Source organism: Vombatus ursinus, unplaced genomic scaffold (genome assembly GCF_900497805.2).
Source record: "Vombatus ursinus unplaced genomic scaffold, bare-nosed wombat genome assembly UNPS02014807.1, whole genome shotgun sequence".
NCBI lineage: Eukaryota > Metazoa > Chordata > Mammalia > Diprotodontia > Vombatidae > Vombatus > Vombatus ursinus.
The window spans coordinates 54,082,892-54,101,507 of NW_020954585.1; the positions used below are offsets into that span (position 1 = coordinate 54,082,892).

The 18,616-nt window shown below is 40.4% G+C and overlaps 1 protein-coding gene across 1 annotated transcript in view; it reads right to left on the bottom strand.

Annotated features, from left to right (window-relative positions):
• LOC114052179 (cytochrome P450 2K1-like) overlaps positions 1-18,291 on the bottom strand; it is a 40,543-nt gene extending 22,252 nt beyond the window's left edge. The window contains exons 1-5 of the mRNA XM_027874659.1: positions 18,204-18,291; positions 15,299-15,441; positions 8,594-8,756; positions 7,352-7,501; positions 3,576-3,736 (exon numbers count right to left, since the gene is read on the bottom strand). Of these exons, the coding sequence (XP_027730460.1) occupies positions 3,576-3,736; positions 7,352-7,501; positions 8,594-8,756; positions 15,299-15,441; positions 18,204-18,291 (705 nt within the window). The remainder of the gene's footprint in view (positions 1-3,575; positions 3,737-7,351; positions 7,502-8,593; positions 8,757-15,298; positions 15,442-18,203) is intronic.
• Positions 18,292-18,616: the final 325 nt, after the last annotated feature.

Sequence of the window (18,616 nt, forward strand, 5' to 3'; positions counted from 1 at the left end):
AAATTGAAGGAATGCTCATCAATTGGAGAATAGCTGAACAAGTGGTATATGAATGTATTGGAATACTATTGTGCTGTAAGAAATGATGAGCAGACAGATTTCAGAAAAACCTGGAAAGACTTACATAAACGGATGTTGAGTGAAGTGAGCAGAACCAAAAGAAGAATGTTCACAGTAACAGCCACATTTTGTGATGATCAACTATGACTGAGCTCTTCTCAGCAACATAATGATCCAAGGCAATTACAAAGAACCCATGATGGAAAATGCTATCCATATCCAGAGAAAGAACTATGGAATCTTAATGCAGATCAAAGCATACTATTTTAACTTTCTTTTGTTTTTGTTTTTTGTGGTTTTTCTCTTCTGTTCTTTCTTCTTTCACAACAGAACTAATGTGGAAATATGTATAACATGATTGCACATGTATAACCTATAACAGCTTGCTTACTGTCTTGGGAAGGGGACAGGGGACAGAGGGAGAAAAATTTGGAACTCAGAATCTTATGAAAGATGAATGTTGAAAACTGTCTTTACATGTCTTTGGAAAAAATAAATACTATTTATTTTTATAATTAATTAATTTCTTTTTAGTTTTCAACATTCACTTCCATAAGATTTTGAGTTTTAAATTTTCTCCCCCTCTTACTCTTCCCCCCTCCTTAAGACGGCATGAAATCTGATATAGGCTCTACTTATACATTCAAATTAAACATATTTTCACATTAGTCATGCTGTAAAGAAGAATTAGAACTAATAAGAGGAACCACAAGAAAGAAGAAACAAAACAAAACAACAAAAGAAAAGGAGAGCAAATAGTATGCTTCCATCTGCATTCAGACTCCTGAGTTCTTTGTCTGAATGAGGATAGCATTTTTCATTATGAGTCTTTTGGAGTTGTCTTAGATTGCTGCATTGCTGAAAAGAATTAAATCTATCAAAGTCAGTCATCACACACAATGTGGCTGTTACTGTGTACAATGTTCTCCTGGTTCTGCTCATTTCACATCAGTTCATATAAGTCTTTCCAGGTTTTTCTGAAGTCTGCCAGCTCATCATTTCTTACAGCACAATAGTATTTCATTACATTCATATACCACAACTTGTTCAGCCATTTCGAAATTGATAGGCATCTCTTCAGCTTCCAATTCTTTGCCACCACAAAAAGAGCTGCTAAAAATATTTTTGTACATGTGGATTCTTTTCCCATTTAACAAAATACTATTTAAAAAGAAAGAAAGAAAACCCCAAATGAGGTCACAAAGAGTCAAACATAACCAAAACAACTGAACAACAACAATAAAACAATAGAAAGCAAGGCTTATACTAATTCTCCTCTTTTGGAGTTGGGAGTTGGGAGAAGTGACCTTTAGTAGAGAAATAAGGTGGTGTTTGTTGTTGTTCAGTCGCTTTTCAGGTATTTTCTTGGCAATTGAAATGGTTTGCCGTTTCTTTCTCCAGCTCATTTTACAGATGAGGAAAACAGAGGTAAGTGACTTGCTTAGGGTTGCACAGCTAGTGTTTGGTCTAAGGCTGGATTTGAACTCAGGTCTTCCTGACTCGAGAGGGATGATGACCTCAAGGGAAAGTCAGGTTTCAGTTAAACTGCAAGGAGGTAGAATGAATGCTAGCTAAAAAGTCTGTTGAGAATATAGTAAGAATTTGTAAACATGCATGGAAAGGATGATGGTTGGAGTGGGTCTGGAGAGAAGAACCAGGGGCAGCTAGGTGGTGCAGTGGATAGAGCATCAGCCCTGAAGTCAGGAGGACTGAGTTCAAATCCGGCCTCAGATACGTAACACACTTGACACTTACTAGCTGTGTGACCCTGGGCAAGTCACTTAAATCCAATTGCCTTAAAAAAAGAGAGGGAGAGAAGAACCTACTAGAATAGAGATAAGGGTTCAGGAGGAGCTAATAGGGGCAATTAGTTGGCATTCACCATGGTGAGATTGGATGGGGAACCAGTATAATGGGAGATGGATTGACAAGATTTATTGATGGGAGGAGTTTACAGCATGGACAAACTTAGTCAAGAGAGAAACTTGAATTGCTTAATTAACAGGTCAAGGCTCTAAATGGATTATACAAGGGTGGTGTTTGGAGTGTGTACACTAACTCTAGTACACACACACACACACACACACATTCTGCCCATTGTTAACTAAAGGCCAATCAAAACCATCTTACCCCACGGGTAAAAGGCCTTTTCTGGATTGCTTTTCCAACACAACTCCCAGATTCAGGCTGAAGAGAGAGTCCAGGCAGCTTTCCCAATACTCAGATGTAGTTGAGAAGCAACATGGTGTGACTAACAAAACACTAGGTTTAAGTCAGGGACACCTGTGCTCAAATCTCAGCTCTGACAGATATGAGAAGCATGATTCAAGGACCTAACTCCCCTGTCTCCTAGTTTTCTTATCTGTAAAATTGGAATAATAGCTTTTACCCACTTCACATAATTATGAGACTCAACTGAGATAAGGTATGTTTTAAAGGTCTTAGCAGTTATTATTATTTCCCCACAAACATACATCTCTCCTTAAACTTTCCAATTGCTCTAATTTGTCTTAAGGCATATTTACTTCATCTCTGTCCCTTTCCTTTTTTGGTTTTGCTTTTTTGGGGTTTTTTTTGCTAGGCAATGAGGTTAAGTGACTTGCCCAAGTCACACAGCTAGTAAGTGTCAAGTGTCTGAGGCCAGATTTGAACTCAGGTCCTCCTGATTCTAAGGCCAGTGCTCTATCCACTGTGCCACCTAGCTGCCCTTGCCCCTTTCCTTAATTCTCTTTTTGCTACCAGTTCTCCCTCACCACTTCTTCTACCCCCCCCCCAATCCCCTGCCAAGGCCCTAGAGTCCAAAGTTGTCTATCCCTGTTCTTTTTCCATCTTGCCACACAAAAACATTTCTGAACATCCATTTAAACCAATGATAGCAGGGACTCTCCTAGTCAATAGTGAGGAGTACATGAAATACATAAATAATTGGGGTATGTGGAGAATTGCTCATCACAAAAAAACCAGTTCATCCTGTCTCATTATCATTATGTTGTTGCTGTGCAGTCCTGGTGCACTTTTCATGACCCCATTTGGGGTTTTCTTGGCAGAGATATTGGAGTGGTTTGTCATTTCCTTTTACATTTTACAGCTCATTTTACAGTGAGGAAACTGAGGCAAGCAAGTTAAGTGACTTGCCCAGGGTCACAGCTATTAAGTAAATGTCTGAGGTCAGGTTTGAGCTCATGAAGAGGAGTCCTGACTCCAGGCTTGGCACTCTATCCACTGTGCCATCTAGCTGCCATTGCAGGTATTATTCTCAATTCATATATCAGCAAACAGAGAGGTTAAGCGACTTTTCTGGTCTTAAGGCTAATAAGTCAGAAGGAGGATTTAGCTTCAAGTTTCTTCAGATTCCAAGTCCAGCATTCTTCCCACTATACCACGGTGCCTTTCCTAGGATCCCATACGGGTACAAGGAATGGAACTCTACGTGAGTTATACTAACTGGACGGTTAGGAAACTGAGCACAGACAAGAACAGTAAGAATAAAAGGATGAAAGACAACACAAAATTACCTCAATCATGGCAGAGCCACTTAGTTTGATATTTTCATCCAAGAGCTTCAACAAATGCTGAAATTCAGAATCATCATATTCGTATCTGTTGCCAAAAAGGATGGAGCAGATGATATTTGAGCTAACATGTTTTAAGATGATTGATGTGTCAACGGGTTTACCTACATCCCAAAGCGGTAAAGAGAAAAACAAGGGTGCCATGATTGGAAGAATGAATTCACAAAACTTGAGAACTGGAAGGGACATTGGTGGCAACCTATATAGCAAAGAAATCCCCTCTCTTGCACACCCAACAAGCTATCTTCCAGTCCGTGTAGTCAGAACTGATGAATTAATTATACTCCACCAGAGGATGACCAGGGGTTTTAAATAGTTTCTCCAAAAGTAGGGATCACTGATTTCCACCACTTCACTACTACTGCCTCCACCACCTCTTGGTCCTTAGTGGCATGCAATTGTGACACAGACTGTCAAGGCTGTGAAAAATGTATGTGATTATGTCTTCATGGCCATGAAGATCTCAATGAATTTCTTTTTCCACTGGGATTATAGTTGTGTCGGATCAGTACCAGGATGAGGGGATGAGCCAAGCATTGAGGACAGAGATCAGGCTGTAACAGTTCAATACCAATAAAAACAATAGGGGTAAGGGCCTGACAGAAAATTTCCTTGATTTGCTATTCTTTTTGTAATATTGTGAAAGACAAGCTGTCTGGATAAAGACAGTTTATCCACACGTGTTTTCATGACAACTATGACTTTTAGAATATTTCAATAGGATAGTACAATTATTTACCAAATATCCCCTGCATCCCTTTGAACTGAGAGTCTGAAGACCTGGGTTTGAGTCCTGGTTTTGCCTCTCACTAAATGTATGACCTTGGGCAAGTCACTTTCCCTCTCTGGGCTTCAGTTTCCTCTTCTGTAAAATGAGAGGATTGGACTCAGTGGTGTCACACATATGTTGGATTGTATTTCTGCTTATTTTGTTAAACATTTCCCAATTATATTTTAATGTGGTTTGGAAGGCACGAGGGAGTTTTATGGATTCCCTTGTGGTCCAGGGCTGCAAGTTTAATACCTCTAGGTCCCTATCTATTGTTCTGTCATCTCATGAATGTGTCTGAAAAGTCTTGGGTGTGATACTGAACTAGATGACCTTTCTTTCAGGTCCAAATCTGTGATTCAATGACTAGATGACCACTAGGGCCCCATCTAGTTCTAATGATGCTTGGGAGCCTCTGGGTATTCAGACTCCGCCACCCAAGTTGTACTTGGTGAAGGCCAGCTATACCTCTAGCCATTGCATACTATCTCATTGCACTGCTGGTAACAAAGGCAGACTAGACAAGAGGGAGTGACTGCTCAGAGTAGCCCATCCACCCTGGGAAGGCAGGTAGAGTTGTGTAAACCCACTGAATCCTCAGAAATGATCAATTGGAAAACAATGTTTGGGAAACCATTCTGCAAGTAGCATCTCCTACCCATAGCAGTCTTAGCACTTTTCCTTTTATCTCCTCATGGGCATGGCACAGGAGAAACTTCATTGGCTCTCGAGTCCAAAGTACCTGAGTTCAAATCCCACTTCTGGAACTTTCTACTTTTTTGACCTTGTGTTGCAGTCTGAGAGGTTGAGACCCCTCAAAGACTGGAATACAGGACGGGATCGTCTGTAATGAATTCACAGACTCAAGCATTCTTTAAGTCAAGTTGGCAAAAAGTTTATTGTTACGCTTTTCGGCAGGCAAGGATTCTTAAGGAACCTGCGACCTTAGAGGGGTACAGTTAAAGTTTATATAGGATCAAATATAATAAAACATGTGTCAAAATGCTAACTAGGTGATTCAGGGCGGGATTAGGGAGTGGTTAAGGAGTGGTCAGTTCTTAAAGGAACATGCACTTTTTGTATCTACCGCGTAGGTGTTTTACCCAGCGTTCACTAGGAAAAGCCCACAAGGGGGGGCACATGGAGGTGTGGTTTTAGGCCTACTATGTCACTAAGTTAACTAGAGTTCAGGGATAACTGAGAATTGACCATTCTGCCACCAGTCAATGTCTTGTTTGACAAGATAGAAGTAGGGAGTATACATATGTCTTAGGTCTAGAATACAGATAATGATGAGTCCAGTTTGTAGATAATGAGGTAGGGCAGTAGTATAGATAGTCCAATGGGTAAGAATCTCTTTATGACCTAGTGTAAAGCCAGTTCAAACTAATAATTACTTCAGGAGATGTTTGTAACTGCACCAGGGAGAGAGATAATGGTCTTGCTGGGGCCTACTCATGAGTAATTGCTAGGCACCATGTCCTTGGGCTGGGGAGAAACTGCCAGGGATAGTGTTTCTGAGGCTAGGGAGAAACACGGCCATGGAACTGGGGTCCCAGTACAAGCACCCAAGCCCCCCATCACTTGGACTAGTCATTCAGCTATCTTGGGCATCTGTTTCCTCATTGCTAAAATGAGCATTTGGAATAACTGTTCTCTTAGATCTCTTCTAGGTCTATGATCTATGATCCTGTGACCTCAACTAAGCTTAGAAGTCCAAAGAATCTTCCTGGACCTCAATTTTTAACTATGCGAGAAGATTCTCCTCTAGCATTACCTCTTAGCTCAGCTGGCTATAGCCAGTAAGACTGAAGTCTGAGTCTTGGCAGTTCTGATTTTTGTTATTAGAGAGGCAGCAAGGTATGGTAGAAAAACATTGAATTTGGAGACAAAAGGACCTGAGTCCCATCTCTGCTACCTACTTATGTTACCTTGGGTAAATCAATTAACTGAGTCTCAGTTTCCTTATCTGTAAAACAGGTATAATAGCAGAACCATAATTAGGGTGGAGATAACAGGGCTTTGCTCCAAGAGTGAAGAATTCAGAGTATACCAACCACTGGCACCCTCCTGGGGATGCTTCCTCTTCTGTTTTCATGGCAATAGGGGCTTCATGCCAGGGCACTTGTCCTCCATCCATATGAACTCTCTCATACTTCCTAAAGTACCTGTTTCAGATGTTCTAGGTAATAATCTGGCATACCAACCTCCCAGGTTTATTGTGAGGATCAAATCAAATGAATGTGAAACCATTTTGAATAGTCAAGTGCTTTATAAAAGTAAGGAATTATCTTAATAATAATAATATCAGCTAACATTTATAGATCACCTATTATGTGCCTATTATAAATATTATCTCATTTGATCCTCACAACAACCCTGGGAGGCAGAACCCACTTTTCAATTGAGGAAACTGAGGTTAAGTGACTTGCCCAAAATCACATAGCTAGTAAGTGTATGAGGTCACATTTGAACTCAGGACTTTCTGATTCCAGGCCTAGCACTCTATCTATTACTCCACCTATCTGCCTCTTACTAATGACTTATTCCATTTCCTCATTGTGGTATGTAGATGATGTTGCATTCTCAAAGACTATGACAACAGAGGACAATGCTAGGATGGTCCCATCACCAACTAGAAAGTTTCTGAGAATTTGCTCGGCAATGTGCTCTGGTTTTGTGACCCACGGACCATCTTAGTTATGTTCCCAGGAGACTGGATACAATGTAAGGATTTTTTTTTTCTCACCATAACTTAAAAAGTCTGTATACAAAGATATGATCTGTATTGGTGGAAGGCACCCCCATGAGATAGAAACTCTGGACCCTAAAAAAGAGTGCTATCATTTGGGAGTTGAGTTCGATTTTGGGGAAACCTGGATTGCTACCTTGCTCATTTGTCAAATTTATAGTTGTTATTGATTTCATCATCAGAGCCCCCAATACTAACCTTTGTGAGATCCAAAATACATAATAAGAAAACGTAGTTCATCTTGAATTTTGAGTTCTATGAGTTTTTTTCCCATTCCAAAATCGCGGAGGTTATGTAAAGCAAATCTCCTCATCATTTTCCACGTTTCTCCATTACTGAAAACAATACCTAATACAAAAGCATAACTGAGAGGTAGAATTATGTCCCCAAATGCAGCCTCTGATTCCGTCTCAATGCTTCATAAATCCCAACTGCTTATATGATCTAGGCTTCTAGAAGGAATTTCTATCAATGGAACAGAACTCAGGGAGTCTTGTCTTATTTTGTGTGGGGGAGTAGGAGCTGGGGTGGGAGTGGGTGTGAATTGTGGAGGGAGAAGAGGGAAGCTGGGAGGTGGAAATTAGAAACGAAGTAGAGTAGCATGATAGAAAGAATACAAGATCATGAGTTAGGGGACCTCAATCCTAGCCCTCGCTTTGAGACTCACTGTGTGACCTTAACCAAGTCACTTCCCTTCTCCCCAAATTTCCTCCTTTATAAAATGGAGTTGGATGATCTCTGAGGTCCCTCCCAGCTCGAAATGATTATGACATTATTACAAGTGAAATTCATGATGGAAGCTCTTGTAGTCATGATAAAATATGCCCTTCACCTTTGGAGACTCAAAGAAACTCATGTGGCCTGGTGACAGAAATCTCGCTTAACCCAAGGTTAAATGTCATCCCTCCACTCATTAGGTATGTGACTGGGAAAGCCACTTATTTTTTTCTGAGCTTCACTTGACTAATTTTTAAATGAGAGTAATAATATACTATTACCTCAGGAGGCTACTATGAGGAAACCACTTTGTAAACTGTGTACTCCATAACCTATGGATCCATAGTGAGCTTTATAGTGTTATGGTACAATTAGGTCTAGAGGATCTAATGGTACAATGTATGGTACAGTGGTCTAGATGACCTCTGAGATTCCTTTCAGTGAAAGAATTCAATGGTTCTCTGATTCTATATTTTGAGAAGTTTGAAGCACAGGAAAAGTGAGAAGTTTTCTGAAAGTCACATAGGTAAGTGAGCTTGGGAATGGAACTTTCTCTGTCTCTCTCTTTGTACAAATATATATATATATATATATACATATATATACACACACACACATACACACGCACACACACACACACATACACACACACACATATGTAAAAGTGGTTCCCTTTCAAAGAGACCCAGGGTATGGAAGAAAGAAAAAAGAAATTTTAATTACCATGTCCTTCCCCTATCTTTTTAAATATCGGAATTTCTGGCCTGTTTCCAAACTCTTCACTGTGGTTTAAAAAGGCTTCCTTTATGGCATCATAACCCATGAGTATCACTTTTCTCTTGGGACCCAGGTACACAGTGAACACCTCCCCGTACGTTTTGGACAGCTAAAATGTGTACAGAGGACAAAGAGGATTACGAAGGAGTGCACGCAAGACAAAACTGAACTATTCATGGAGGTTCTGCTGCCCTCCCACCTCCTTTTCCAATGATGTCTTTAGTATTGAGATAGCCCGTCTCCATTGCTTCCCAGTGGCTCACCAGGTACCACCTTCTATTTTCCCGCAGGATTCCTCCCCTAAGGGATGCTCTTGTGAGATAGTTTCACAATGGAAAAAGTGTTTTCAACAAGTTTCTCTGATAAAGGCCCCATTTCTAAAATATGTAAGGCATTGATTCAAATATATTAGAAAAAAAAAGCCATTCACCCATTGACAAATGGTCAAGGGATATGAATAGACAGTTTTCAGAGGAAGATATCTGAACTATCACTAGCCATACCAAAAAAGCAAACAAACAAACAAACAAAAAAACCCTGCTTCAAATCACTAGTAAGAAACAAAATGCAAATTTTGATTTGAGTATGAATTTTCATCTCATACCAATCAGATTGGCAAATATGACCAAAAAAAGGAAAATGACACATGTTCGAGAGGTTGTAGGAATTTGTGTAGATTAAGGCACTGTTGGAGCTGTGAACTGGTACAGCTACTGTGGAAAGCAATTTGGAACTATGCCCTAAAAGCTACTAAATTGTATACACCTTTTGACCCAATGATAGCACTACTAGGACTCTACCCAAAGAGAGCAAAGAAAGAGGAAAGGTGCACATAAACATATGTGTGTACATATGTGAAGTCTTTATAGCAACTCTTTTTGTAGTAGCAAAGAACTAGAAACTTAGAAGATGCTCATCAGTTGGGAAATGACTGAACAAATTATGGTATATGCATGTAATGGAAAGCTGTTGTGCTGTAAGAAATGAAAGGATGATTTCAGAGAAACCTGGGAAGACTTGTATGAGCTGGTGCAGGTTGAAGAGAGCAGAACCAGAGAATGACTTCAACTATAACAATGGCATTGTAAAGACAACCTTGAAAGATTTAAGAACTCAAATCAACGCAATGACCAACCATGATTTCAAGGACCATTGACAAAGCATATTACCTACACCTCCTGATAGAGAGGTGATACATTCAAAATGCAGAATGAGAAATATATTTTTGGACATGATCAATGTGGAAATTTGTTTTGTTTGACTGCATTTTTGTTGCAAGAGGTTTGGTTGGTTTGTTTTTTACCCCCAATGGGGGTAAAATAAGTACTTGTTAATTAAAAAAAAAGTCTTAGGAGGAAAAGAAAATTGTTTATGTGGTAAACATTCCATTTCGCCCACGTCCAAGTCAGTGTCTGACACATAGGATGTGCTCGGTAAACGTATGTTGAATTGAAAGGGGAAAAAAATGATAGTATCCCAATGATCTAAACTTCACCTGTATTTCTTCCTTGTCTCCCATGAATGCAGGCTCTTTGGAAATCTCCATGAACTGATTTGAACTAAGTCATCAATAGCAGATAATGGCTTAATATGTTATTCTTCCAGATATATTTGCATTTTTAGGATGGAATACTGGAGAATAATTCAATTTCCAAAGGAACAGACTCACTAATAAGAATTCAGGCATCTGCAGTAAATGTATTGGGGAAAGGCTTTTGGTAAGGGACACTTCCTAAAGTTTCTCTAATCACGCTGTATAGACAATAACTGACCCTGTATAAAGTTGAGCCCAGCCACAAAGGGGCATGAAAAATGTCCTTTTGAAATTCAATGTGGTCTGTCTTGGCCCTATGCCCACCTAGGGATATAACCCTGGGCCCCAGAGTCTTAACCAGGGCAAGGTGACTGGAGTTTTATCCAAGGGCACTGAAAATTAGAAGATACTGACAGCACATTTTTTGGGTTGTGATTTCTAGCACACACACATACATGCACAGTCACACACTCACACACACAAACACACACACACACCAGGTGAGCTCTTCCCTCCCTGGCCCTATCCTACAGGTTGGCAACCTCGTCCCAGTTCATGCTTCCTCAGTGCCCCAACTACATCTGCCCATTCCTCTTACAGTAAAAGCCAGACCTTCAACAGCATAGTAACTCTTTCAGTGTGCCAACCCCAAGCGAGCTCTCCACCTTTACCCTCACTCATATTCTCGCACAAAAATTCCTAGTTAGAGTTCTGCTTGGCTCCTGATGTTGCTGCTGTCTGTTCTTCATTCTCAAAGAGGACCATGACATCAGGGAGGTGATGCCATGACATGCATGTGAATTAGATTTAAGTGAGGCAGGGCTGTGCAAAGTCACCAGCCTCACTTTCTCCTCCAGAGCCATCTGGGTCGAGTGGCAAGACATAGATCAGGATAACTGGAGATGGCCCTGGATGCAGTGGAAGACCTTAGCCCTTTCAAGCTAAGGTCTAGCAATTGTTGCTATTTTGGCCAGAAACCCTGAGGGTCTTCCCTCTCAGATAGATTTTTTTTATTTTTTTGACCAGACTTGGCTCCTACACTAAAAATAAACCTATACTAAGATAAAGATTAAGTATCACAACCTTTTTGTTCCTCTGAACACTAAAAACTCTAGAATCCACCCATATCTTGTCCTTTGTTGGTTTCTAAGCTTCCTACCTTCCTTATTATTCCCATGCCTATGGATGATTAGAGGAATTAGAGTTGGAGTAGACAAGAGAATTAAAGGATGGGACAATCTTTTTAAGATCCAGATTTAAGTATGTTCTGCCTCCAAGTGATGCTTCCAAACCTGTGTTCTGCACCTGAATTTTTTTTATACCAACAAGATCCATTCATTTTAGCCGTAATGATTTTGCGCTTTGTTTTGGGGGGGGCAATAAAGGTTAAGTGACTTGCCCAGGGTCACACAGCTATTAAGTATCAAGTATCTGAGGCCACATTTGAACTCAGCTCCCCCCCGACTCCAGGGCTGGTGCTGTATCCACTGCACCACCTAGCCTAAATGATTTTTTATAGGACATCATGACTCCTTTTTACCATCCAACTACTCATGCTTTTTGTGAAGTAGTCCTCTACATAATGAGTTATAAAATATTTACCATTCATATACCAAGGAGACCATTCCATGATTTCTAGCACCCATTCTTTCCTCTTCGCCCCCCATTCCCATCCTCCAGGAGACTAGTAAGCGAAGAAATAAACTGGCACATGAATGAAGTCCTCAGAAATCTAGAAAACCAATTGAAGGAATGACTTTTTTGACCCTCATTTCTATTAGCAGCAGGGAGAAGAGACAGAAAAACTATCTGCGAAAATAAATAAATAAATAAATGAAATAAAATGAGGTTCTGAATCCAAGAAGTTCCAGCTAAAGAAGTTTCTCTAAGCTCAAAGGAACCACTACAAGTTAAGTATAAGCCATCTCACCATGCAATGGAAAAGGACCTTCCGGGGCAGCTAGGTGGCACAATGGATAGAGCACCGGCCCTGGAGTCAGGAGGACCTGAGTTCAAATCCGACCTCAGACACATAACACTTACTAGCTGTGTGACCCTGGGCAAGTCACTTAACCCCATTGCCTAGCCAAAAAAAAAAAAAAAAAGAAAAGGACCTTCCCTAGAAGGACAGGGAACTTAGCTCTGCTTCCAGTTCTGCCCACTGAAACAGTTTAACGAACTTTGAATCTAAGTAATTCCATCTTAGTTTTAGCCTCAATTACTACTGCTATAGTTTGCTGGGCAAGCAAAATGTATAAAAATTCATAGCTAAGAAAAACTCTATACCCTGTATCCTTTTTGAATCGCTATTTCTTAACTATTGTTAATTGTCTGTACTATATAGCCATATGCTGATTTAATTCTCTGTGCCATATATTTTAAAGAGTATTTTTATTTTATTTTTTCTTAGTTACATGTAAAAACAATTTTTAACATTTGGTTTTTTTATCATTGTTAAGTTTCAAATTCTGTCTCTCTCCCCCCTTCTTGAGTAGGTAAGCATTTTGATATAGATTGATTGATATAGATAGATTGATATAGATTGATATAGACATGCAGTCATGAAAAACATATTTCATATTAGCCACATTGCAAAAGAGAACACAGACAAAAAAAAGAAACAAAAATAAAGTAAAAAAAAAAAAAGAAGAAGAAGAAGCTTCAATTTACATGCAGAATCCATCAGTTCTTTCTCTGGAGTTGGATAGCATTTTTCATTATAAATTCTTCGGAATTGTCTTGTATCATTGTATTGTTGAAGACAGCTAAGCCATTCATTGTACAATATTGATTGTCCATTGATCATTGTACCATATTGCTCTGCTGTGTCCAATGATCTCCTGGCTCTGCTCACTTCATTTTGCATCAGCTCATGTCTGTCTTCCCAGGATTTTCTGAAACCGTCCTACTCAACATTTCTTATAGCACAATAGTATTCCATCACAATCATATATCACAATTTATTCAGCCATGCCCCAACTGATGGGTATCCCCTTAGTTTCCAATTCTTAGCCACCATAAAAAGACTTGATACACATATTTTTGTACATACAGATCATTTTCCTTTTTCTTTGATCTCTTTGACATACAGACCTGGTAGTGGTATTACCAGATCAAAGGAGATGCACAGTTTTATAAACTTTTGGGAAGAGTTCCAAATTGCTCTCCAGAACTATTGGATCAGTTCACAAAACCAAGAGTGCATTAATTACCTATATCTTTTGAAAGCAGAAGTTTCTTAACCATAAGTGGATCTTTTTTGGACTCCCATTTCATGTTTAACCTCAGCCTTCTCTGTTCTGTCTTAAATCCATAATATTTGAGAATATCAGCCCACCCACCCCAAAAGACCTCACTCGCCAAGCGAGTCCTAGGACTGAGGACTGTGTCCTCATCGATCAATATACCACCACCACCACCACCACCACCCCCTTACAAATACAAAATCCTACCTCCATCAGGGATATATACTGCTTGCTCAGATCCACCAAATTCAGGTTGCCTATAAAGGGCAAAGGAAAGGGTCCAGGAGGCAACTTGCTTTTGTATCTCTCAAGCAAAGTTATCAAATAAAAGATAGCCACCAAGCCCAGCACCCCATAGACCACAGATGAGATAGTCAGACCCTGCAGCAAACCCTTGTAGGCAGTCATCTTCCTTCAATTAGCTTTCCCTGCACAGTGGCATCTGGAGATAGGGAGAGACAAAGGCACTGCCTTTATAAGCAGATCCTCACCCCTGCTGGAGGCATGTTCGAATCGACCTGGCTCTGGTGCCTTCAGCTGATATCCACATCCATGGCTTTGAAAAATAGCCAGCTGAAACATTTCCAGTGCAGAAAGTGTGGATTATATTGATGTTTTTCCACTAAGGATCTAATTTCTTACTATATTTATTTCTTTAATCATCAAGGTGACTACCCACCAGGAAGCTAAATCTAATCTCCTAAGAATTCAGTTGGAATCAAGTAGCAAGTTATGTAAAAGAGGACATCGGGGCAGGTAGGACAGAAACCACCACTTACCCCCAAAGAAGAGATTTTTCCAGATACCTGTGATGTGAAAGACAATTGATATTAACTGTGATTTGTCCCGTACCTTACCCGTACCCACTAGAATTGTCCCTGGCAACCCCTAGACCTTCCCAAGATACTGTCTAGCATATACGTTTGCACTGGAATAGTATTGTTCTGATTTTTCAAAGGGATTTTTCTTTTTGAGGTAGAAACAGCTGGAAAACCACTGGTCCAGAAAACTGAATCCTAGGTGGGGAATTAAGAGATAAGGATTTGATTTGGGATTTATTTAGTTATCTTCAGCAAGTTGCTACTTCAATTGTTTTTCTGTCCATGATCCTCCATTTTTAATAAAAAGAGAAAACATCAACCTAGAGTCAGAGTCAGCCAAAATTCATGGTCATTGATTCTTAGTCTTTTGTTCCGAGTAGTAATAATAATAACAACAACAACAATTTACCTTTCGTTTTTCTCTCCACCCTGAGATTCTCTTCTCCATTTGTTGGAGAACCTCCATTGTATGCTTGGAACCTCCATTCTGAGAAAGGTCCCAGACCTTCGGTATTTTACTGTCCATAGTTGGCTATTGCGCTTCAGCTGCCTTCTCCCATTGGTGACTTCCTCCCAGAATCTCCATCTTGATAAATGGCCCGGACCAACCATTCTGCATCCCCTTTACCTCCAATCCCCTATTGGTACCTGCCCCACTTTTCAGATCCCCTTTTTATGTGTTGTCTTCCCCCAGAAGAAAGTAAGTACTTTGAGATCAGGAACTTCTTTCTTTTTGCTCATATTTAATTTCCCAGCACTTACTGTTGTTGTTATTGTTTGTCCTTTAAGAGGACCAAACACACCACCGGGTTAAGTGTTGCCTAGATCACGAACTAGATTTAAGTGAGGCAGAGTTTCACAAAGTCTTTCTGACTCCAGGCCAGACACTCTCTCCGCTGTGCCACCCAGCTGCTCCTTCACCACACCTACCAATAATCTATTATCCTCATGTTCCCCCATTAGGTGCCCTCCTGCTCTGCTGTGAGTTCCCAACCTACCCCCTTCTGAGTCTGGTATCAGCCCCTCAGGACAGTTATAACCTGACTGCTACCCAAGCACCCACAGCAGCAACCCCAGCGGTGTGGGCTGCCCAATTCCTTTCAGCGCCCTGGGGCAGTGAATATGAACAGGAGCCCCGTATGGCATCTGCAAATTTCTGTTTGGGGTTGGACAGGGTGAGTTGTTCAGTTGTACCTACATAACAAGAATTAAGGGATAGTTTCATAAGTAATTGGGAAAAAAATAAAATATTACTAAAAAAAAATGAACTAAGGGATAAGGAGTAATTTCCTATGTATAATACTAAATGGAGGATAAAGAGATTAGGCTTCAGTCTCTGTTGCCTCCCCTACCCCACCCCCAATTTTTCCACCTGTAGATTTTTCATGGACTGGTCTCCTAGAGAGACAACATAAGAATTCCAGGGGAGGTAAATATAATAAGGAAAATACAGGTGTGTACAGATAAGAGGATCCAACAGAAACCTCACCCCATCTCTTGTAGAGGTCTGGTTCAACTGCAGTTTAGGGGTTTGCTTCAGATTAGAAATCTCTCCACCTCTACTTACTACTTCTGCTTATCACCTTGAGCTGGTTTAGGAAGGTTAGAGCAGAGCAGAGCACGAGAGCTTGTGATTTCTACTCCCAGGGTGGACTTTATTAACACCTTGCTATTTTCAGTTCCTCCCCACCCTAAGTGCTAGATGGGTCTGTCTTTCCCATCTCCGTCCATCTGCTGGCTTTTCTGGCTTCTTTCAAATCTCTACTAAAATCCCACCCTCTGCAAGACGCCCTTCCAGGTCCCTCCTAATGGCACTGAGATGATCTCCAAACCTCTTCTGTATGTATCTTATTTGTACATAGTCGTTTGTATGTTTCATGCAAATTGTTGCACATTTACTTTAGAATGTGTCCTCTTCGAAGGTAATAACTTTCTTTTGCCTTTCACTGTATCCCCAAGTGGAGACTTGATTTGAGATGGACCGGTGCCCCCCTTTTCCCCAACCCTTCCTCCAACATCTACTCACTTGGCTTACATCAAATTCCAAGCAAAGGTCAGAGACCACTAATTTATTTTTTTTTAAACAGGGTATAGACTATAACGCAGCAGCAGGGAGAAGAATAAAAGAATGCAAGGGAGGCAATTTGTTAGTTATACAGCAGCCGGCAGGAACTGAACAAAAAGTGATTTTCTAATTATATTTCTTCTCCCCACCCTGCGCGCATGCCTGGAGGGTGAGATAGACCTCAGATGGATTTCTCAATTAGAGAGGTGGTATCTTTTCCCCACTGGGAATTAGACAGACCATTATGTCTCTGAAGAATACTTGAGTTAGCTCATCAATCATTGCCTTTATCAGTGTATTCTCTTTGAAGGAAAGAGCTGGGGTTGGGATTGTTGTTGTTATTCCTCCTTCATTCTGGAAGAGGACCAATGACGTCCAGAGGATGATGCCATGACTTGCAAGTGAGTTGAATTTAAGTGAGGCAGAGCTGTGCAAAATCATCAGCCTCACTGTCTCCTCCAGAGTCATCAGAGTTTAGTGGCGAGATGCAAGTCAGGACGACTGGTGATGGCCCAAGATCCTGTAGGAGACCCTGGCCTTTTTAAGCTAAGGTCTTTCCCAGGTGTCAGTTTGAGGAAATGTCCAATCATTGGTTAAAGGCTAGGTAAGAATTGAGGCAAAAGATGGCCTAGTTTGCCTTCATAAAAGAATCAGTCTGAAAGGGAAGACCCTCAGAAATTCAGGCTAGAACAGAAACAATTGCTATTTACACTCACTCTGAGCCATAAAAACCCAGACAAAGAGCAAGTGAAGTTTGGGCTGGGGCCTATTACTGGCCAATCAGTGAGAGCCAGAGTGATTTGGGTCTAAAGGCTAGTCAAGTAGCTCCATTTGAATGCCAATAGGTTTTATCAAAACCTGGTTTTCCAGAGTTACATCTCAAGAAATCATAATGAAAACTACATGAAACAAAAGAGTTAATTGTTCCAGTATTTTTTAAAAAATGATAGAACAAATAAGTAGGGAAGAAAAAAATCTAGCTTCCAAGCCCCAAGATACCTTGCAAAGTATAAGTGATTAAAATTTATATTCCTTTGGACAGAACACCCACATATACAGCTGAAAGAGTCAAAACAGTTGGGTACCTAGAGTCTCCCATATAGCAAGATGAAGGCCACTTCACACACTCCAACCCTACATCTTCACTCCTTCCTTTCCAGTGTCTTTCTCTACACATTCTTTGCAAACAGTCCCAGATACTTCAGCCCCTGGGTTCTTAACCTGAGGTTGGTGAACTTGTTTTCCTTTTTAATATTTTGATAAATATATTTCAATGTAATTGATTTCCTTCATAATTCTATGTATTTTATTGTATGCACTTGAAAGCATTATTCTGAGAAGGGGACCATTCATAGATTTCACCAGACTGCCAAATGGATCTATGACTCAGAAAAGGTTAAAAAACCCCTACTCCAATTCCATAATGTTAGTGGCTAATAGATTTGGGGAAGACATCTCCATCTCCACGGTGATCACAATGCAGGATTAGGATCAGAGACTGAGAACTAGAGAGACCTTAGAAGACATTCATTCCAACCCCCTCATTTTCCAGATAAAGAAACTGAGGCCCAGAGAGGTCAGGTGGCTTGACCAGGATCATACAGCCAGTAAGTGTCTGAAGTGGGATTTGAACTGAGGTGTTTCTGACTCTAAGTATGGTCATTTATAAATAAATAACTATTACAACTATGAATAACTATTTGTATGTTGGAGATGGGTGCTCAAAAAATGTGTTGCTATTAAGGGAGCTCAATCAAAATAAATTTGGAGGCCACTGTTGTAAGAAAACAGAAAGGGATGGTAATCAACTCAGCAGATTTGTGCCCCAATATTTTAAGACCTCTCCTAAGTTTATCCCCACCAGTGAGCTGTCTGTTTCAAAAGCTAGTACACTCTTCAGCAAAGTGCCTCCCTCCTTTCTTCAAATCAAGAAAATCAAACTGCCGTTCAATGCCAATTTCACGGCCACAAATTGTCATTATAGGCAAACCCCCGGCCTGATCAGATCTCAAATTGTGTTGTATCCTCCATTCTACTTAACACCCCATGATTCAATTCCCTGGTAAAGGGTTAGCCTTTGGATATCTTGGGCTGTAGGCATGCCTATCATCCAAACAGGCCCTGCCATACTTGGGGAATCAAAGCTCTCCTCTCCTAACACCCCTCCCACCCTCTGAAGTACATGGTAAGAACATTTCTGGGACTAACTATTCCCCATTACAAAATGTAGTTTGGGAGATTTAAAATTATGCTATGTGGTTATTAAGCAAGGGTTTCGTTGGAAAGGAAAATAAGTATATGGGT